This window comes from Coregonus clupeaformis, chromosome 28, assembly GCF_020615455.1.
Source record: "Coregonus clupeaformis isolate EN_2021a chromosome 28, ASM2061545v1, whole genome shotgun sequence".
Lineage (NCBI taxonomy): Eukaryota > Metazoa > Chordata > Actinopteri > Salmoniformes > Salmonidae > Coregonus > Coregonus clupeaformis.
In genome coordinates this window covers 23674904-23698618 of record NC_059219.1, presented here as the reverse complement: position 1 = coordinate 23698618, position 23715 = coordinate 23674904, and the positions used below count along the sequence as shown (strand labels likewise).

Below are 23715 nucleotides of genomic sequence, written 5' to 3'. Positions count from 1 at the left end.
CTCACATACCATAACTGCTGAGCTCATTGCCTCTGAGTGCAGTGTGTGGGCGGCGTGCATAACACACACAGACAGAAGTAGCGGACGCCAGAGAGGTAATCCTGCTCCAGTTGAGCCATGCTGCTAAAATGTGCTTCTGCAGATCACACGCTGTCCTGTCTCCAGGCAGACATTCATCTTATTGGAGACTTGTGCAGAAATAAATGAACAGCCTGTTTCAGATTAAAGTGGCAAGTTGAATCCCAAATATACACTCTTCTTCAAGCCCAACATGTCTCTATTGCAAAAAGATACCTGTTAAATATACAATTGATGGTCTTATCAGTTTCATGAGTTATCCATAACCTAAAAGGCCATGATAAAGGACATCAGATTGGTCCTTTGAGTGGGATATGAACCAGTGATGTACTGTACGTCTGGTATCCACTGTAGCCCCATGATCCAACAACACTCATAACGTTAACCTTTATTAAGAGGTCCATATTTAAGTATAAATCACACTACACGTTTTTCTCCTTACAAAAAGTTATTTACACTACAGTGCTGACAATTAAAATCAAACAAAAGTAATAAAAACTAAAATCTTCCTTGATATAAATAAGCCTCTGTGGGGAAAAAAAAGCCTGGAGTCATCCTTTTTAAAAGAAACTCTTTCTCATCATCTTACAAAATATATATATATATATATTCATGTCAGCTCTAATAATAATAATCCATCTATAACCTACAACTAAAATATATTATTTAAGGAGCTGTTTGACCTGCAGAGTACCAGTGCTTCTGGCCCTTAGTGCTTTGACAGTTCACAGTTATTAGCCTGAGTCCCAGATCAGTTTGTGCGGTCTTGCCAAGCCAACTCCTACTGTATGGTCACAATGAGACAAGACAGGCACAAACTGATCTGGGACCAGGCTACACAGTTATGGACAGGCACTGAGGAATGTTACATTTGCTATGTATTCATTCAGTAACACAACAGAGCAAGAGTGCGTCCTTAAGGGCACCCCATTCCCTATATAGTGCACTACTTTTGAACAGATCCCTCCTACGGGCCCTGGTCACAATGTAGTGCACTATATAGGGAATAGGGTGCCATTTGGGACGCAGACCAACAGAGCTTTACATGTTCCTTAGAATACATCACCCACCGAGTTGGTATCATGGTTTTATTCCTTTCTTTTAGATCGTATTAAAACAGAACCCAAAAGAGCCATTTAAAAACACTATGTACAAAGATCAGTAGAAAACATCTTTCTGCTGCTGATCATGAAGGTGGTGTTTAAGGGAGAGGGAGGAGTGGTGCGGGGGGCCAGGCAGCACTGTTTCTGGGGGGGTGACTGGGGCCTTTGGGTAAAGACAAGTCTCTTTGTCCGGTCTGAGCTGAGGCTGGGTTTGGGGCCGGAACTGGGGTGTGGGGGTCCTGCTCTCTGTGTGGCTGGAGGCCAGTCTTGAAGAAGGTGGAAGGGGTGCAGGGGAGGGCGTCGAAAAGGGGATAGGGGTGTGGGTAAGGGTGGGGATAGGGGTGTGGGTAAGGGTGGGGATAGGGGTGTGGGTAAGGGTGGGCGAAGGGGTGAGGCAGGGTTTGCGTGAGGGAGAGGGACTGGGGGTACGAGAGGAAGCCGGGCTGGGTTTGAAGGAGGAAGAGTGTGTAGAAGTGGGGCTAGGTTTGGGAGAGGGGGTACGTGAAGATGACGGGCTGGGTTTGGGAGAGGAAGAGGGGGTGGATGTGGGGGAGGGTTTGAGTGAGGAAGATGAGGAAGAGTGTGTGGAAGAGGTTTGATGTGATTCTGAGTGATGATGATGATGGTGGTGGTAGTGGGGGTGAAGTGATTTGGGCTTGGTGTCCTGGAAAGAGGATTTGGAGGGAGTTAGGGTGGAGATGGGAGCTGGTGGAGGGGCGAGGGGTGAGGTGACAGAGGGTTTGGGCAGCCTTATATCTGCAGGTTGAGGTTCCACTTTGACCTCCGGGTGGGCAGTGTCTCTCTCTCCGTCTCTGTCTTTAGGGGGGTTGGGGTCTGTAAGAGGAGCTGGGGTCCCCCCCATCAAGGCATCCCCAAACTCCTCCTGTTTGACTCGTACCGTCGACACGTCCACCTTCCTCTCCTCCTCTTCGTCCTCCTCGGCCGGGGGCTCTTGGTGATATTGTTTTAAGCGGATGTGCCATGCCAGGCTGCAGACAGCAGAAACAGTCTTGAACTGATGAACCACACTACGGGGGATGTAGTAGATGTCGTTGTCGTACAGCTGGATACGGGCGTAGCGGATCCCCTCGCGTCTCAGCTGGTTCAGCTTAGCATCATCCACCCACTGCACACACTAATGGAGAGAGAGAGAGAGAGAGAGAGAGAGAGAGAGAGAGAGAGAGAGAGGGAGAGGGAGAGAGAGAGGGAGGGGGAGAGAGAGAGGGAGGGGAGAGAGAGAGAGAGAGAGGGAGAGAGAGAGAGAGAGAGAGAGAGAGAGAGAGAGAGTTAGACAGTGTACTAACCATAGACACTGGGGATTTTTCTCAATGTGTATTTTCTCGCCGCCTCAAAACGCACTGGAGGAGAAGAGCCACTGAGCTGTTCCCATATTGTTCTAAGCCAGGGGAGTAGTTCAATCATTATTGCTGAAGGATCCAGCACTGGGCTGACCATTTGTAAAGTAAACATAGACGGATGCTGTGAAATCACCCTTCAGCTGCTCCTAACTCTAAAACAAACTGCAGCTTAAGATACACTAAATGGAGGACAGACCCTGAGCCCTCCTGGAGGGTCTCTTAGTGGAGGACAGACCCTGAGCCCTCCTGGAGGGTCTCTTTAATAGAGGACAGGCCCCTGAGCCCTCCTGGAGGGTCTCTTTAATAGAGGACAGGCCCTGAGCCCTCCTGGAGGGTCTCTTTAATAGAGGACAGGCCCTGAGCCCTCCTGGAGGGTCTCTTTAATAGAGGACAGGCCCTGAGCCCTCCTGGAGGGTCTCTTAGTGGAGAGCAGGCCCTGAGCCCTCCTGGAGGGTCTCTTAGTGGAGGACAGGCCCTCAACCCTCCTGGAGGGTCTCTTTAATAGAGGACAGGCCCTGAGCCCTCCTGGAGGGTCTCTTAGTGGAGGACAGACCCTCAACCCTCCTGGAGGGTCTCTTTAAAAACCTCTAAGATGTAAAGTCCCCTGTGTTGGGGACCTGCATGGTTCTGGTACCGGTTACCATCGAAATGGCTTGCATTGAGCGGTAGCCCTGATTCTCACAGACGCCTGTGTGAAGCAGGGTGTGAAATCTGACACCATTTGAAGCTGGGATGTCCCTCCTACCCTTTCATTCGTTCTTCAGACTGTCCATCAACTCCTGGCTGAACCCTATGTCACAGCCACCAACAACACATATGCCTACAATCCTTACATCGTAGCGCAGCAGAAAATAGTAGGTTTGGGCCTCCCGAGTGGCGCAGCGGTCTAAGGCACTGCATAGCAGTGCTTGAGGCGTCACTACAGACCCGTGTTCGATCCCAGGCTGTGTCACAACCGGCCGTGACCAGGAGTCCCATAGGGCGGCGCACAATTGACCCAGCGTCGTCCAGGTTAGGGGAGGGTTTGGCCGGGGGGGCTTTACTTGGCTTATCGCGCTCTAGCGACTCCTTGTGGCGGGCCAGGCGCCTGTAGGCTGACTTCGGTCGTCAGTTGAACGGTGTTTCCTCCGACACATTGGTGCAGCTGGCGTCCGGGTTAAGCTGGCGGGTGTTAAGAAGCGCGGTTTCAGAGGACGCATGACTCAACCTTCGCCTCTCCCGAGCCCGTTGGGGAGACACGATCGAAATTGGGGAGAAAAAGGGGGTAAAATACACCAGAAATATATAAATAAATTTTTTTTTTTTAAGTAGTTTTGTCGCTGTAGCACATTCAGAGACCGATTTATAGCCAGTAATCTAAAATAATTCATAGATTTGAAACAAAAACCCTTTCTGTTTGTCATAGATGGACAAGATTCATATGAGATGGAAGGAGAGTTCCTAACGAGTTCAGGAAGCCAAGCTAGAGCTCAGTGAGACGTTCACAGCGATGAGGGCAGAGGTTTTGGTCAAGAGAGACCTTTAGAAAATATGTTAATTTTCTCTAACACTAAACATACAAATATGTATTTCACAGTTATGAGGAAGGTGAACTCTTATAGTTAGTCATTTTAATAATTTGATTATACTATATTTAGAAAGCATATAAATCATTTCAAGCCTTATTCATACAGTTTTGCTGAATAGGAAATACATTGTATGAAATATTTCATGTTTTCATATTTGTACTGTGTACTGTGCACTTGAACTTGTGTCGTCAGCAATCTATAACAATTTTTACCAGAAAAGTGAGATTTTAACCTTTCTTGAGGTATGCAGCATTACTAGTTATTGTTTATGGCCCTGTCATGATGAATAATTACTTTTGGGGATTACGTAGATTACGTTTTCGATTGCATTTAGTTACATTTAACTGGTTAGTGGAGAACAGGCCCTGAGCTCTCCTGGAGGGTCTCTTAGTGGAGAACAGGCCCTGAGCCCCCCTGGAGGGTCTCTTAGTGGAGAACAGGCCCTGAGCCCTCCTGGAGGGTCTCTTTAGTAGAGGACAGGCCCTGAGCCCTCCTGGAGGGTCTCTTAGTGGAGAACAGGCCCTGAGCCCTCCTGGAGGGTCTCTTAGTGGAGGACAGGTCCTGAGCCCTCCTGGAGGGTCTCTTTAATAGAGGACAGGTCCTGAGCCCTCCTGGAGGGTCTCTTTAGTGGAGAACAGGCCCTGAGCCCTCCTGGAGGGTCTCTTTAATGGAGAACAGGCCCTGAGCCCTCCTGGTAGTACCACATCTAGCCAGAGGGTGGCAGTAGATTGTATAGGGCTGTGGAGGATCATCATGCCATAGAAACAAGGTAGAAGACAGGTGCAGCTCACCTGGGACAGAGGCGGTTCGTGCAGGTCCAGTTGTAACCTCTGGACTACATTAGGGAAGTCTCCAGCATGGAAACAGATCACGTCTTTGGTAACGCGAGGGGGCTCCGCACTACACAGAGAGAGAGAAGGGAGATTATAATTGATTTCCAATCAGATTATGCAGCTGTCTTGCAACTGATTAGTAGGATGATTATTGGATACTAAATACAGCCCCAATAGGCCTACAGTTTAAAGTCATTTTTACCAAGCAACGTTGTATCTAAAGACAATACATTATCATATTTCCGGGTGTTAAAACCACCCACCCCTCTCCACAGCGCACGGCCTTGAGCACCCCTACAGCGGCGGTGGTCTGCCTCTCGAAGCCCTGTCCGATATGGTCAGCGTGGGCACGCGTCCGGTCATCGAAAAGCATCTCACGAGGCTCGCTGGCCCGAGGTAGGTACTGCAGGTTCTTGATCTCATTGGTTGACCTGGAAGAGGAGAGGACATTGAGATTAACACAAACTTCTATAGCAGAAGGCCATAATAAGACCAAAATAATCAATCAATCATCAATTCCTATATGACTCTGGAGAGCTGGTCTAGGATATCCCTGACCTTGGAGCTTAGTAAGCCTATAGGCAACTACATTCAAAGATTGTGTTTTTTTCTGGTTTTATTGGGTCACCACAAAGTCACAGAATGGAAATACTGAACTGGGTTGACATTGCGACAAAGCACACGGCCGCAGAAGCATCTGAAATGAGATTCCAGAAAAACATGTATTTTTCCCATCCACCACCACTGGATTCATTTTAAAGAGGGTTAGTCAGAGAGGGGTAAAACTGCCATTGTAAAGGCAGTGAGAGTACATCCCCACGTTTAGCATGCATTACACTACGAACACTGTGTTGAGAGAGAAGCAACCAACGAAGAGATAGAGTGGCCGCGTCACAAATGACACCCTATTCCCTATATAGTGCACTACAGTAGTGTACTATATAGGGGTTAGGGTGCCATTTGTGATGCTGCCCGAGTGCTGTTTAGTATGCAGATGTTGGACAGGGCTTCTGCCAGCCTGCCTGCCTGCCATGATAAAGTAATACATGCAAAGCTGAGACCCAGAGAAAAGGTTTCAACAGAAGAAACAGACAGCGCTCTGGGGAGGGAGGGAGAGAAGGAGGGAGGGAGGGAGGGAAGGAGGGAGGGAAGGAGGGAGGGAAGGAGACCAGCATTTCTGAGCTCCTGTGTCTGAAGCGATTGGCCACGGCTATTTGGTCATACTGTCTGAGTCAGAGAGTCTAATCACTGTACTACAGTATCTATGAGGACAGACAGTGGGGTACTAGTCACTGTACTACAGTATCTATGAGGACAGACAGTGAGGTACTAGTCACTGTACTACAGTATCTATGAGGACAGACAGTGAGGTACTAGTCACTGTACTACAGTATCTATGAGGACAGACAGTGGGGTACTAGTCACTGTACTACAGTATCTATGAGGACAGACAGTGGGGTACTAGTCACTGTACTACAGTATCTATGAGGACAGACAGTGGGGTACTAGTCACTGTACTACAGTATCTATGAGGACAGACAGTGGGGTACTAGTCACTGTACTACAGTATCTATGAGGACAGACAGTGGGGTACTAGTCACTGTACTACAGTATCTATGAGGACAGACAGTGGGGTACTAGTCACTGTACTACAGTATCTATGAGGACAGACAGTGGGGTACTAGTCACTGTACTACAGTATCTATGAGGACAGACAGTGGGGTACTAGTCACTGTACTACAGTATCTATGAGGACAGACAGTGGGTACTAGTCACTGTACTACAGTATCTATGAGGACAGACAGTGAGGTACTAGTCACTGTACTACAGTATCTATGAGGACAGACAGTGGGGTACTAGTCACTGTACTACAGTATCTATGAGGACAGACAGTGGGGTACTAGTCACTGTACTACAGTATCTATGAGGACAGACAGTGGGGTACTAGTCACTGTACTACAGTATCTATGAGGACAGACAGTGGGGTACTAGTCACTGTACTACAGTATCTATGAGGACAGACAGTGGGGTACTAGTCACTGTACTACAGTATCTATGAGGACAGACAGTGGGGTACTAGTCACTGTACTACAGTATCTATGAGGACAGACAGTGGGGTACTAGTCACTGTACTACAGTATCTATGAGGACAGACAGTGGGGTACTAGTCACTGTACTACAGTATCTATGAGGACAGACAGTGGGGTACTAGTCACTGTACTACAGTATCTATGAGGACAGACAGTGGGGTACTAGTCACTGTACTACAGTATCTATGAGGACAGACAGTGGGGTACTAGTCACTGTACTACAGTATCTATGAGGACAGACAGTGGGGTACTAGTCACTGTACTACAGTATCTATGAGGACAGACAGTGGGGTACTAGTCACTGTACTACAGTATCTATGAGGACAGACAGTGGGGTACTAGTCACTGTACTACAGTATCTATGAGGACAGACAGTGGGGTACTAGTCACTGTACTACAGTATCTATGAGGACAGACAGTGGGGTACTAGTCACTGTACTACAGTATCTATGAGGACAGACAGTGGGGTACTAGTCACTGTACTACAGTATCTATGAGGACAGACAGTGGGGTACTAGTCACTGTACTACAGTATCTATGAGGACAGACAGTGGGGTACTAGTCACTGTACTACAGTATCTATGAGGACAGACAGTGGGGTACTAGTCACTGTACTACAGTATCTATGAGGACAGACAGTGGGGTACTAGTCACTGTACTACAGTATCTATGAGGACAGACAGTGGGGTACTAGTCACTGTACTACAGTATCTATGAGGACAGACAGTGGGGTACTAGTCACTGTACTACAGTATCTATGAGGACAGACAGTGGGGTACTAGTCACTGTACTACAGTATCTATGAGGACAGACAGTGGGGTACTAGTCACTGTACTACAGTATCTATGAGGACAGACAGTGGGGTACTAGTCACTGTACTACAGTATCTATGAGGACAGACAGTGGGGTACTAGTCACTGTACTACAGTATCTATGAGGACAGACAGTGGGGTACTAGTCACTGTACTACAGTATCTATGAGGACAGACAGTGGGGTACTAGTCACTGTACTACAGTATCTATGAGGACAGACAGTGGGGTACTAGTCACTGTACTACAGTATCTATGAGGACAGACAGTGGGGTACTAGTCACTGTACTACAGTATCTATGAGGACAGACAGTGGGGTACTAGTCACTGTACTACAGTATCTATGAGGACAGACAGTGGGGTACTAGTCACTGTACTACAGTATCTATGAGGACAGACAGTGGGGTACTAGTCACTGTACTACAGTATCTATGAGGACAGACAGTGGGGTACTAGTCACTGTACTACAGTATCTATGAGGACAGACAGTGGGGTACTAGTCACTGTACTACAGTATCTATGAGGACAGACAGTGGGGTACTAGTCACTGTACTACAGTATCTATGAGGACAGACAGTGGGGTACTAGTCACTGTACTACAGTATCTATGAGGACAGACAGTGGGGTACTAGTCACTGTACTACAGTATCTATGAGGACAGACAGTGGGGTACTAGTCACTGTACTACAGTATCTATGAGGACAGACAGTGGGGTACTAGTCACTGTACTACAGTATCTATGAGGACAGACAGTGGGGTACTAGTCACTGTACTACAGTATCTATGAGGACAGACAGTGGGGTACTAGTCACTGTACTACAGTATCTATGAGGACAGACAGTGGGGTACTAGTCACTGTACTACAGTATCTATGAGGACAGACAGTGGGGTACTAGTCACTGTACTACAGTATCTATGAGGACAGACAGTGGGGTACTAGTCACTGTACTACAGTATCTATGAGGACAGACAGTGGGGTACTAGTCACTGTACTACAGTATCTATGAGGACAGACAGTGGGGTACTAGTCACTGTACTACAGTATCTATGAGGACAGACAGTGGGGTACTAGTCACTGTACTACAGTATCTATGAGGACAGACAGTGGGGTACTAGTCACTGTACTACAGTATCTATGAGGACAGACAGTGGGGTACTAGTCACTGTACTACAGTATCTATGAGGACAGACAGTGGGGTACTAGTCACTGTACTACAGTATCTATGAGGACAGACAGTGGGGTACTAGTCACTGTACTACAGTATCTATGAGGACAGACAGTGGGGTACTAGTCACTGTACTACAGTATCTATGAGGACAGACAGTGGGGTACTAGTCACTGTACTACAGTATCTATGAGGACAGACAGTGGGGTACTAGTCACTGTACTACAGTATCTATGAGGACAGACAGTGGGGTACTAGTCACTGTACTACAGTATCTATGAGGACAGACAGTGGGGTACTAGTCACTGTACTACAGTATCTATGAGGACAGACAGTGGGGTACTAGTCACTGTACTACAGTATCTATGAGGACAGACAGTGGGGTACTAGTCACTGTACTACAGTATCTATGAGGACAGACAGTGAGGTACTAGTCACTGTACTACAGTATCTATGAGGACAGACAGTGGGGTACTAGTCACTGTACTACAGTATCTATGAGGACAGACAGTGGGGGTACTAGTCACTGTACTACAGTATCTATGAGGACAGACAGTGGGGTACTAGTCACTGTACTACAGTATCTATGAGGACAGACAGTGGGGTACTAGTCACTGTACTACAGTATCTATGAGGACAGACAGTGGGGTACTAGTCACTGTACTACAGTATCTATGAGGACAGACAGTGGGGTACTAGTCACTGTACTACAGTATCTATGAGGACAGACAGTGGGGTACTAGTCACTGTACTACAGTATCTATGAGGACAGACAGTGGGGTACTAGTCACTGTACTACAGTATCTATGAGGACAGACAGTGGGTACTAGTCACTGTACTACAGTATCTATGAGGACAGACAGTGGGGTACTAGTCACTGTACTACAGTATCTATGAGGACAGACAGTGGGGTACTAGTCACTGTACTACAGTATCTATGAGGACAGACAGTGGGGTACTAGTCACTGTACTACAGTATCTATGAGGACAGACAGTGGGGTACTAGTCACTGTACTACAGTATCTATGAGGACAGACAGTGGGGTACTAGTCACTGTACTACAGTATCTATGAGGACAGACAGTGGGGTACTAGTCACTGTACTACAGTATCTATGAGGACAGACAGTGGGGTACTAGTCACTGTACTACAGTATCTATGAGGACAGACAGTGGGGTACTAGTCACTGTACTACAGTATCTATGAGGACAGACAGTGGGGTACTAGTCACTGTACTACAGTATCTATGAGGACAGACAGTGGGGTACTAGTCACTGTACTACAGTATCTATGAGGACAGACAGTGGGGTACTAGTCACTGTACTACAGTATCTATGAGGACAGACAGTGGGGTACTAGTCACTGTACTACAGTATCTATGAGGACAGACAGTGGGGTACTAGTCACTGTACTACAGTATCTATGAGGACAGACAGTGGGGTACTAGTCACTGTACTACAGTATCTATGAGGACAGACAGTGGGGTACTAGTCACTGTACTACAGTATCTATGAGGACAGACAGTGGGGTACTAGTCACTGTACTACAGTATCTATGAGGACAGACAGTGGGGGTACTAGTCACTGTACTACAGTATCTATGAGGACAGACAGTGGGGTACTAGTCACTGTACTACAGTATCTATGAGGACAGACAGTGGGGTACTAGTCACTGTACTACAGTATCTATGAGGACAGACAGTGAGGGTACTAGTCACTGTACTACAGTATCTATGAGGACAGACAGTGGGGTACTAGTCACTGTACTACAGTATCTATGAGGACAGACAGTGGGGTACTAGTCACTGTACTACAGTATCTATGAGGACAGACAGTGGGGTACTAGTCACTGTACTACAGTATCTATGAGGACAGACAGTGGGGGTACTAGTCACTGTACTACAGTATCTATGAGGACAGACAGTGGGGTACTAGTCACTGTACTACAGTATCTATGAGGACAGACAGTGGGGTACTAGTCACTGTACTACAGTATCTATGAGGACAGACAGTGGGGTACTAGTCACTGTACTACAGTATCTATGAGGACAGACAGTGGGGTACTAGTCACTGTACTACAGTATCTATGAGGACAGACAGTGGGGTACTAGTCACTGTACTACAGTATCTATGAGGACAGACAGTGGGGTACTAGTCACTGTACTACAGTATCTATGAGGACAGACAGTGGGGTACTAGTCACTGTACTACAGTATCTATGAGGACAGACAGTGGGGTACTAGTCACTGTACTACAGTATCTATGAGGACAGACAGTGGGGTACTAGTCACTGTACTACAGTATCTATGAGGACAGACAGTGGGGTACTAGTCACTGTACTACAGTATCTATGAGGACAGACAGTGGGGTACTAGTCACTGTACTACAGTATCTATGAGGACAGACAGTGGGGTACTAGTCACTGTACTACAGTATCTATGAGGACAGACAGTGGGGTACTAGTCACTGTACTACAGTATCTATGAGGACAGACAGTGGGGTACTAGTCACTGTACTACAGTATCTATGAGGACAGACAGTGGGGTACTAGTCACTGTACTACAGTATCTATGAGGACAGACAGTGGGGTACTAGTCACTGTACTACAGTATCTATGAGGACAGACAGTGGGGTACTAGTCACTGTACTACAGTATCTATGAGGACAGACAGTGGGGTACTAGTCACTGTACTACAGTATCTATGAGGACAGACAGTGGGGTACTAGTCACTGTACTACAGTATCTATGAGGACAGACAGTGGGGTACTAGTCACTGTACTACAGTATCTATGAGGACAGACAGTGGGGTACTAGTCACTGTACTACAGTATCTATGAGGACAGACAGTGGGGTACTAGTCACTGTACTACAGTATCTATGAGGACAGACAGTGGGGTACTAGTCACTGTACTACAGTATCTATGAGGACAGACAGTGGGGTACTAGTCACTGTACTACAGTATCTATGAGGACAGACAGTGGGGTACTAGTCACTGTACTACAGTATCTATGAGGACAGACAGTGGGGTACTAGTCACTGTACTCACAGTATCTATGAGGACAGACAGTGGGGTACTAGTCACTGTACTACAGTATCTATGAGGACAGACAGTGGGGTACTAGTCACTGTACTACAGTATCTATGAGGACAGACAGTGGGGTACTAGTCACTGTACTACAGTATCTATGAGGACAGACAGTGGGGTACTAGTCACTGTACTACAGTATCTATGAGGACAGACAGTGGGGTACTAGTCACTGTACTACAGTATCTATGAGGACAGACAGTGGGGTACTAGTCACTGTACTACAGTATCTATGAGGACAGACAGTGGGGTACTAGTCACTGTACTACAGTATCTATGAGGACAGACAGTGGGGTACTAGTCACTGTACTACAGTATCTATGAGGACAGACAGTGGGTACTAGTCACTGTACTACAGTATCTATGAGGACAGACAGTGGGGTACTAGTCACTGTACTACAGTATCTATGAGGACAGACAGTGGGGTACTAGTCACTGTACTACAGTATCTATGAGGACAGACAGTGGGGTACTAGTCACTGTACTACAGTATCTATGAGGACAGACAGTGGGGTACTAGTCACTGTACTACAGTATCTATGAGGACAGACAGTGGGGTACTAGTCACTGTACTACAGTATCTATGAGGACAGACAGTGGGGTACTAGTCACTGTACTACAGTATCTATGAGGACAGACAGTGGGGTACTAGTCACTGTACTACAGTATCTATGAGGACAGACAGTGGGGTACTAGTCACTGTACTACAGTATCTATGAGGACAGACAGTGGGGTACTAGTCACTGTACTACAGTATCTATGAGGACAGACAGTGGGGTACTAGTCACTGTACTACAGTATCTATGAGGACAGACAGTGGGGTACTAGTCACTGTACTACAGTATCTATGAGGACAGACAGTGGGGTACTAGTCACTGTACTACAGTATCTATGAGGACAGACAGTGGGGTACTAGTCACTGTACTACAGTATCTATGAGGACAGACAGTGGGGTACTAGTCACTGTACTACAGTATCTATGAGGACAGACAGTGGGGTACTAGTCACTGTACTACAGTATCTATGAGGACAGACAGTGGGGGTACTAGTCACTGTACTACAGTATCTATGAGGACAGACAGTGGGTACTAGTCACTGTACTACAGTATCTATGAGGACAGACAGTGGGGTACTAGTCACTGTACTACAGTATCTATGAGGACAGACAGTGGGGTACTAGTCACTGTACTACAGTATCTATGAGGACAGACAGTGGGGTACTAGTCACTGTACTACAGTATCTATGAGGACAGACAGTGGGGTACTAGTCACTGTACTACAGTATCTATGAGGACAGACAGTGGGGTACTAGTCACTGTACTACAGTATCTATGAGGACAGACAGTGGGGTACTAGTCACTGTACTACAGTATCTATGAGGACAGACAGTGGGGTACTAGTCACTGTACTACAGTATCTATGAGGACAGACAGTGGGGTACTAGTCACTGTACTACAGTATCTATGAGGACAGACAGTGGGGTACTAGTCACTGTACTACAGTATCAATGAGGACAGACAGTGGGGTACTAGTCACTGTACTACAGTATCTATGAGGACAGACAGTGGGGTACTAGTCACTGTACTACAGTATCTATGAGGACAGACAGTGAGGTACTAGTCACTGTACTACAGTATCTATGAGGACAGACAGTGAGGTACTAGTCACTGTACTACAGTATCTATGAGGACAGACAGTGAGGTACTAGTCACTGTACTACAGTATCTATGAGGACAGACAGTGAGGTACTAGTCACTGTACTACAGTATCTATGAGGACAGACAGTGAGACACTAGTCACTGTACTACAGTATCTATGAGGACAGACAGTGAGGTACTAGTGAAGGTGACCAAGTCAACTTGGTGAGACTTATTACAAGGTGAGGGCGGAAACTGAGCAAGCAGACAGAGTGAAAACTCAGTAATTTACTCCCAGAATTCTGGTGTGGCTGTTTTGGGTCAGAAAGTTAAGTGTTATTTTGACTACTTGGTCAAGTGGCTATAGGCTCATCAATCTGCCTGGGAACAGCCGTAAAAGAGGCCTTCTCTTCAGTCAAGGTCTCCATGTCTGTCTCCTGTGTGTACAGTATGGTCCATAAACCATGTGTTACCGCGTCCTATAAAAGACCCTGAGGATTCCCTGAGCATGAAGATGAAGACTCAAGAACAAATAAATAAATCATCCATTTTACACGATGCCGTCATTAAGGGGGGAGCAGCGAGGGGGATCGGCAAGGGGGTTCCGTGTGTGTGTGTGTGTGTGTGTGTAAAGGGGGCTTCCATGACAAGGGGAGTATAATGGTAAAAGATTGATTACCTATGGGTCTCACTTTCCCTTCTGCTCCTCTAGCAGCTAAAACACAGAAGTGTGTGTGTGTGTGTGTGTGTGTGTGTGTGTGTGTGTGTGTGTGTGTGTGTGTGTGTGTGTGTGTGTGTGTGTGTGTGAGAGATCCAGCCATCAGATTTTTTTGTGTGAAAAAAGACAGGGAAAGAAATACCCCCCAAAAAGTAACACAAAAAAGACAGCTCCTTGCAACAACAAAAAATACATTTGAAAATATTTGGAATAATAAATAAATATTTTAGTCCCCCAAATGTGGGGGGGGCAACTTTTCCCAGCAGACTTTGGTTTGGAACAGCAACGTTCTGGCATCATGTCTGCCTGGCGGCAGGTAGCTTAGTGGTTAAGAGCGTTGTGCCAGTAACCGAAAGGTCGCTGGTTGTAATCCCCGAGCTGACTAGGTGAAAAATCTGTCGATGTGCCCTTGAGCAAGGCACTTAACCCTAATTGCTCCTGTAAGTCGCTCTGGATGAGAGCGTCTGCTAAATCACTAAAATGTACAAATGTAAAATGTGATTTGTTAAGAGAGTTGTCCGTCTTCAGAGGACCCACCCCGGTTGTTCCCTTTATCAAAGTTGCCAAAAGAGTCTGTCATTGAAACCAGACCCTAGTCACTGTTGCCGGGCAGGTTTTCAAGATGAGCTTTAGCTACAGTAGAGTCACCCCCAGTAGCAATATAGCTTGCATCCCAAATAGCACCCTATTCCCTATATAGTGCACAGCTTTTGACCAGATGTCAAAAGGATACAGCAGGTCTAAACAGTACAGTGAAATGCATACTTGCAAGGTGAATAGGGTGCCAACTCTGTTTTAGACGAGACTGAATTCATGACCAAAATGACACTAGAATAACTGTCTCTGACTCATATCCATGCCACATAGGCAGTCTTCAAAAGGATTCGTTGCTCTTTAAATCAAGCTACGGTGCTAATATTGTCATGATGAAATGACTCCTCCCTGTCCGTTCCACTAGGAATAAACGGCAAGAAGAGAGGGAAGTAAAGAAGATGGAAAAAAGGAGTGAAATAAATCAGATCTCAGCAGTTTGGAGAAGCGGCGGTGTTGGAATGCTGAGCTGCAGGGATTGTTGTGAATAAAATGACATGAGAGACTGGGTGTGTGCGCGTGTCTCTGTGTGTGTGTGTACGCGTCTCTCTCTGTGTGTGTGTGTGTGTCTCTCTGTGTGTGTGTGTGTGTGTGTGCGCATCTCTCTCTCTGTGTGTGTGTCTCTCTCTGTGTGTGTGTGTGTGCGCGTCTCTCTGTGTGTGTGGATGTGTTTAACTATACTTATGTTAGTCCCCACAAGGAAAAAGGCTATTTCTAGGGGGTTACGGTTAGAATTAGTGTTAGGGTTAGGGGTTAAAGGTTAGGTTTAGGGTTAGATTTTGGGGTTAGGGAAAATAGGATTTTGAATGAATTGTGTGTCCCAACAAGGTTAGTTAAACAAGTCTGTATCTGTGTGCATGTGTCTCTCTGTGTGTTACAATGAGCAGCCGGTTGCCTGCTGTAGCATTGTTTAACATGACGATGATCTCATCTAGGAGGGTGAGCGGGAACCTGCTCCACTCTCCCTCCCCCTCCCTTTTCGTCTCTCTCTCTTCTTTCTAAGCAGAATTAATTTGCTACGGCGGTAGCCTACATGATGATAAACTAAACACAGAGAGGAGCTAAATCGCCTCATCCTGAGAAGATGATAGGTTCAGAGCAGAAAATAGCTCCTTTCTGCTGAGTCCCAAATGACACCCTATTCTCTATAGTGCACTACAGGGCCCTGGCCTGGTTAAAAGTAGTGCACTATATAGGGACTAGGGTGTGATTTAGGAAGCAGACCTCATGTTTATGGAAAGCAACATTACAGTCAGGACCTTAAGAAGGAAAGAGAGAGAGGAGGATGGAAAATAGAAAGAGCGAATCGCTGGACAGAGGGAAGTACATTCTGCCCGTGTGTAGTGTGGAGGATCGGCTTCTCGTTTTAAGAAGAACAAACACTTAAGCCAAAGCCAATATCAACACATTCAGTATAGAGCTGAAATCCCTTCTTAGCCCCTCGCAATCTCACACTGCTTAGGGGACATCCAGGGGCTGTGTCAGTGAGTGTGTTGGTTGGTTGGTTCTTCTATCCTTGTGGGGACCAAAAACCCCCAAAGTCCCAACAAGGATAGTAAAACAAGGAACATGTCTCCCTCGTGGTGATATTTCCCACATCCCCATGAGGACAAAGGCTATTTTAAGCTTAGGGGTTAGGTTTAGGGTTACAATTAGGGTTAGGATTAGGGTTAGGTTTAGGGTTTGGGAGAATAGGATTTAGAAAGGAAATAAATTGTAGGTCCCCACGAGGATAGAAGGACATAATGTGTGTGTGTACCCACTTTTAAGAACCTAAGTAGTTCCTTTTGAAGTAGGATCCTGTAAAAAACATACATTTATTTGCATCTCTGTGTGTGAAAGTAGGACCTACTATCTGTAAAAACAGTGAGCCCTCACCTTCTCCTTATGTAGGGAGACTTTGGTATGTCAGCAACAGGGATCATCTGTTCCCCAGGCCGTACCCACATGATGGGCCCGTCATCACTCTCTTTTGGACTCTTCAGCTTCAGACTGGAGAACGTACCCCACGGTAACGTCCGCTGGAGGGAGGGAAGGAGAGAGGGACGAGGTTACGCTACAGTTACAATAAGGGGGGGATAGAAAGGAATAAAAACTGGAACAGGGAAGAGATCATCCAATTTTCAGACGTCATCAAAACCAATGCTTTTTTTGTTGTTGTTGAAAAAACACAATTACTCTTCTCAACCACTAGAGGGCAACTTCCTTTGTTTATAGATTAAATGAGTCGAGTTCTCCCAATACAATGTGGCCTGAACTAAAGCATTTAGAAACTTGGTGAAAATGACTTTAAATACAACTTATTACCTATAGATTGATATCATCTATAAATGATGAATCTATATAATTATTCTGTGTCAATGCTACTCACCTCTAGGAAGGGTGACTCCTCCAGCATAGAGATGAACTCTGGGAAGTAATCCCCCACCTCCTCGTCCACGGCTCCCACCAGACTGATCTGACGCATGGCACCTGCCCGGTACGTCCCGTGGCTGTACGTTCTCTTTACCTAGAACATAGCAGAGAACCGTACAACAGTCAGTACAACAGTCAGTAGAACAGTCAGTAATTCACAAAAAAAACATTGTAATCCACGGAGGAACCACTTCGGAAAAAGGTTTGACAACACTGGAGAGTTGAAGTCAGTTGAAGTGAATATGTACAGTACTCGTTCCCCTGGGGACTGATGTCCAACCCCTACCGCTAACCAGAGAGATTTAGTGTGCCTTAGTGTGAAGGCTGTGACATGTGCAGCATACTACTTTACGAGGAAATCTGATGTTGACCGCAGTATCAGTCGTGAAAGCGGATGCAGCTCATTGTTAGTGTATATCAATTCCCCATTACATACAGTATCACCAGTAGTACATTTACCGTTAATTCCTATCATTTCTCATCTAATCTACAATGTTTGTTGCTTTGGTTATGGTAATTATTGTATTATTCCAGTCTTCCAGTTGTCATTGTCTGAGTGGTCACGTTGTTTGCAGAGTACACAACCTATTCTACACTTGTGAGAAACAAGTTTTGGCAATTTAGTAAATGTCTTTTGTTTGGAGCGCTCCTGTCAATGTTGAGTAAGGACGCACATGCATAGAAGTAGGCCTGTAGGCTACCTGGAAAAATCTTTCCAGCCCTCTCCCTTTCGATAACCACTCAGCGTGAACGCGAAAAATGTCATGCTCTGATCCAGTGGAAACGTCATAAAATAGACCTACCAGATTACTTCTTATCAAGACAGGCCATGTGTAGCCAATGTGATTTATAGGATGTTTATTTTTTAAATCAGGATATTTTCTACCTGCAGGCTGCAATGTTTTTATTTGTTGGCTTTATGTAGGCTATTTTTACATAGTTGGCCATTTTTAGGTTTGTATCATTTTAATTTAGATTTGGATAGAATTTTGATGAACCACATGACAATGATTTAGATATGAAGATATTATTATAAATTAAACTTTTTCACGAAAATGTGCATATGAAAACCATAACGGGCACGCAGATCGGTAGAAATTGTAAGATAAATTGGCATTCAACATGAGAAAGGTTGCCGACTCCTCGTGTAGCCAATTACCGGCAACTTGAGGAGAGTAACGGCAGAATCTGACAAAGCCATCAGGAGCGAGAGGAGAATAGTTGGGTCAGGTTAAGGTTTTTTCCTTCTGGTTCTCTAGATCTCTGGTGCCCTCGTGATGCATCAAACCGTAAGCTTTAAGCATCTGACAAGCTCAATGCATATAGTTGATTTTATTAAAACACATAGGGTGTTTCTATATATGGAAAAATACACGTTAAAAAATTTCTACCAATCGATTGGTTGAAACAGACGATTTTTGGTCGGCCAATATATATTTTTTTGGGGTCAGGGACAGCCCTATACCAAACAAACATCATGCATGCTGCACTTGAGCTTCAGGTTGTGATGAGTGGAGCTGGAAGTGGGCGAGTCCTGTCTACCAGGCAGATGTGAGAGGTGTTCCCTCCATCCTTCCCTCCTCCCGTCAGCTGTTCGTTCCCCCCCAAAATAAACATTTAAATGGTTATTTTATTTTCTTCATCCATAATCGTCGGTTATAGGGTAATTGTGCAAACCCCACCCACCCACACACACCCCATCCATCCCTCCTTTCCTTACTGCAGGCTGTTAAGATCAGTTATCCTAAATTGAAGCCAGCGGTGGAGGTCCTCTGAGGGCTGCAGCATTTAATCATGTTAGGAGACTTCACAGATGACGTCTTCGAGAGGATGTGTGTGTGTGTTATGTTGTGGTGTCTGGTGCTGTTTCTCTTGCCCTGAGGGAGCAAGACACCAGTATGACTAAAGGACTGAAGCAGCCTCTGTCTGTGTGTATCTGTGTGTGTGTGTGTGTGTGTGTGTGTGTGTGTGTGTGTGTGTGTGTGTGTGTGTGTGTGGATCCTAGTCCACTCTGTTCTATTTATGGCAACGAGTCACAGTGGAAGGGCCAGCGAAGGGTGAGTCAAGGGGGAAGCTGAGGGAGTTTACTGTAGTGGCCAGGAAGTAAGAGGACAACAGGGAGAGAGGAAGGAGGAGAGGGGATGAGGAGGAGAGGAGAGGAGATGAGGGGAGAGGAGATGAGGAAGAGATGAGAGGAGGAGGAGAGGAAGAGAAGAGAGGAGGAGATGAGTGTCTTGGGTGTCAGCCGAGTGAATCTGTAAGCGAGCGAAAGAGAGAGAGGCCAGTGTAGAGCCAGACTGTATAACAACTGACTGTCTGGGGAACTGACCTCTCACAGGCCCCCTGTCTACAATACACACCATAATCTATCACTGGGGAGAACACGAGTTCAGACACAAGGTCACACAAGGTCACTGGGCCTGGACTAGTAGACTGGTATTCCCTCAGACTGAAAGAAAGTCAACCTGTGTAGAAAAATCTCTTTATTTAATATTCAATGAATATTGTTACATCATGTCAATCAATTATCTGGTTGAAAATAGTGGATTGATGTGTACAGGACAGGAGTATCTGAGCAGGGCTTGAATACTGTACAGGATGAATCCTACTAAGATAGGGGGAATAAATGAATGGCCCAGTTCAAACTGTGTGTACATGAAGCATGGGAGCTTCCCTTGTTGTTTCCAGGCTAAAAGTGTTTCCATGAACACAACACATATCTGGCCTATTAGTAAGCATCTTCTTCCTCCTAATGAGAAGGAGATTAGCTTCATTACCCCATGAGAGAGGACACCTCTGTGTAGTAGCCGGGCCTCCCCTCTGTTTTCTCCTGCTGGGCGGCTTGCTCTGGGCACACTCTGTTTTACGGTAATGGGCTCTCACAGGTGAGAGAGAACACACACACACAGATTGCATCTGGTTGCCCACTGCGGCCCTGCGGGGGTGTGTGTGTGTGTGTGTGTTAAAGTGAATGCGAAGGCCGATAAAGGCTCTTTCCTCTGGGATTTCCTGCCTGCCGCAGACTGCAGACCAGACAGACAAGGAAACCCACCAAGACGTTGTGCTCCTTCTGCAGCGTGGAGCCGCCAACACCCCGAGAAGCCAGCCAAGCACATTCTGATACATGGATAAATGGATACATCCAAAACAACCTACTTCCTCTCTCCCTCACAGAGAGAGAGCAGAGCAGCCAATCAGCCAGCCACATTCCCATAACGTCTGATACACTCACAGCAGGAATATGTGAAATAGTGTAAATACTGCTGACACATCTAAACACACTACTGTACCCCTCTCCCCCGGTGAGGCCCCCGGGGCAGCCAGTCTAATCAAACTCAACCATAACGTCTGATACTGTATACTCCAAAACACAGATTCATCTCAACACACTACTGTACCCCTCTCCCCTCACTACTCCTTCTCCAACTCTCTCCCTCTCCCATTTATGTTCCTCTCCACCCTGAGGCCCCAGAACAGAGCCAGCAGTCTGATCCTGTACAGCTGCTGGAGCAGGGCCACGTTGAATAGTGAAAGTATGGATACATCCAAACCAACCACTCCCTTAACTCTCTCCCGATACCCTGAGACCCCCAGAGCAGCGCAGCCTAGTCTCTGACTGAACTGAGACCCCCAGAGCAGAGCAGCCTAGTCTCTGACTGAACTGAGACCCCCAGAGCAGAGCAGAGCAGCCTAGTCTCTGACTGAACTGAGACCCCCAGAGCAGAGCAGCCTAGTCTCTGACTGAACTGAGACCCCCAGAGCAGAGCAGCCTAGTCTCTGACTGAACTGAGACCCCCAGAGCAGAGCAGAGCAGCCTAGTCTCTGACTGAACTGAGACCCCCAGAGCAGAGCAGAGCAGCCTAGTCTCTGACTGAACTGAGACCCCCAGAGCAGAGCAGAGCAGCCTAGTCTCTGACTGAACTGAGACCCCCCAGAGCAGAGCAGAGCAGCCTGGTCTCTGACTGAACTGAGACCCCCAGAGCAGAGCAGAGCAGCCTAGTCTCTGACTGAACTGAGACCCCCAGAGCAGAGCAGAGCAGCCTAGTCTCTGACTGAACTGAGACCCCCAGAGCAGCCAGCCTAGTCTCTGACTGAACTGAGACCCCCAGAGCAGAGCAGAGCAGCCTAGTCTCTGACTGAACTGAGACCCCCAGAGCAGCCAGCCTAGTCTCTGACTGAACTGAGACCCCCAGAGCAGAGCAGCATAGTCTCTGACTGAACTGAGACCCCCAGAGCAGAGCAGCCTAGTCTCTGACTGAACTGAGACCCCCAGAGCAGAGCAGCCTAGTCTCTGACTGAACTGAGACCCACAGAGCAGAGCAGCATAGTCTCTGACTGAACTGAGACCCACAGAGCAGAGCAGCCTAGTCTCTGACTGAACTGAGACCCCAGAGCAGAGCAGCCTCTGACTGAATCATAAGTAACATATCATACTGTATGCTCAAAAAGCCATTTAAGTGTAATTAAACATACAAACAAACAAACAAACTACTCCCCTCACTATTTTCTCCCCCCTCTCTTTACTCCCCCAGACAGTCTCTATATGACTCCCCCAGACAGGGTATTATGATCTCTACATGACTCCCCCAGACAGGGTATTATGATCTCTACATGACTCCCCCAGACAGGGTATTATGATCTCTACATGACTCCCCAGACAGGGTATTATGATCTCTACATGACTCCCCCAGCCAGGGTATTATGATCTCTACATGACTCCCCCAGACAGGGTATTATGATCTCTACATGACTCCCCCCAGACAGGGTATTATGATCTCTCGCACTCTCTACATGACTCCCCCAGACAGGGTATTATGATCTCTACATGACTCCCCCAGACAGGGTATTATGATCTCTACATGACTCCCCCAGACAGGGTATTATGATCTCTACATGACTCCCCCAGACAGGGTATTATGATCTCTACATGACTCCCCCCAGACAGGGTATTATGATCTCTACATGACTCCCCCAGACAGGGTATTATGATCTCTACATGACTCCCCAGACAGGGTATTATGATCTCTACATGACTCCCCCAGACAGGGTATTATGATCTCTACATGACTCCCCCAGACAGGGTATTATGATCTCTACATGACTCCCCCAGACAGGGTATTATGATCTCTACATGACTCCCCCAGACAGGGTATTATGATCTCTACATGACTCCCCCAGACAGGGTATTATGATCTCTACATGACTCCCCCAGCCAGGGTATTATGATCTCTACATGACTCCCCCAGACAGGGTATTATGATCTCTACATGACTCCCCCAGACAGGGTAGTAGGCCTTGTAGCCTACCCTCAGATCCCTCGTCAGCATGCGTGGACACACAGCACAAATCCACGTGATCTCTCCTCCTCTTCCTCTCCTCCTCCTCTCCTCTCCTCTCCTCTCCTCCTCCTCTCCTCCTCTCCTCCTCCTCTTCCCTCCCCAGGTGGCCAGGATATGATATGCCTCTCTTAGTAAGATATGTCTATTACACTACAAGATCGGCCATTACAGAGGGTTTCATCAGCACTGTTACTAGTTATAACATATAGACTAGACCTGTTACTAGTTATTACATAACATATAGCCTAGACCTGTTACTAGTTATTACATAACATATAGCCTAGACCTGTTACTAGTTATTACATAACATATAGCCTAGACTAGACCTGTTACTAGTTATTACATAACATATAGCCTAGACCTGTTACTAGTTATTACATAACATATAGACTAGACCTGTAACTAGTTATTACATAACATATAGCCTAGACCTGTTACTAGTTATTACATAACATATAGCCTAGACCTGTTACTAGTTATTACATAACATATAGACTAGACCTGTAACTAGTTATTACATAACATATAGCCTAGACTAGACCTGTTACTAGTTATTACATAACATATAGCCTAGACCTGTTACTAGTTATTACATAACATATAGCCTAGACCTGTTACTAGTTATTACATAACATATAGACTAGACCTGTAACTAGTTATTACATAACATATAGCCTAGACTAGACCTGTTACTAGTTATTACATAACATATAGACTAGACCTGTTAATAGTTATTACATAACATATAGCCTAGACTAGACCTGTTACTAGTTATTACATAACATATAGTCTAGACCTGTTACTAGTTATTACATAACATATAGACTAGACCTGTTACTAGTTATTACATAACATATAGACTAGCTACCTGTTACTAGTTATTACATATCATATAGACTAGACCTGTTACTAGGTTATTACATA

General features: G+C 46.2%; 1 protein-coding gene across 1 annotated transcript; it reads right to left on the bottom strand.

Annotated features, from left to right (window-relative positions):
* Positions 1 to 451: 451 nt before the first annotated feature.
* Positions 452 to 17546, bottom strand: LOC121584330 (lysine-specific demethylase RSBN1L-like; the record flags this gene model as incomplete). The annotated part of the gene is given in 5 exon segments (XM_045208783.1): positions 452 to 2316; positions 4899 to 5007; positions 5204 to 5371; positions 16916 to 17058; positions 17409 to 17546. Coding segments are annotated over 5 exon segments (1638 nt in total), but the record flags the coding sequence as incomplete, so codon positions are not given.
* Positions 17547 to 23715: the final 6169 nt, after the last annotated feature.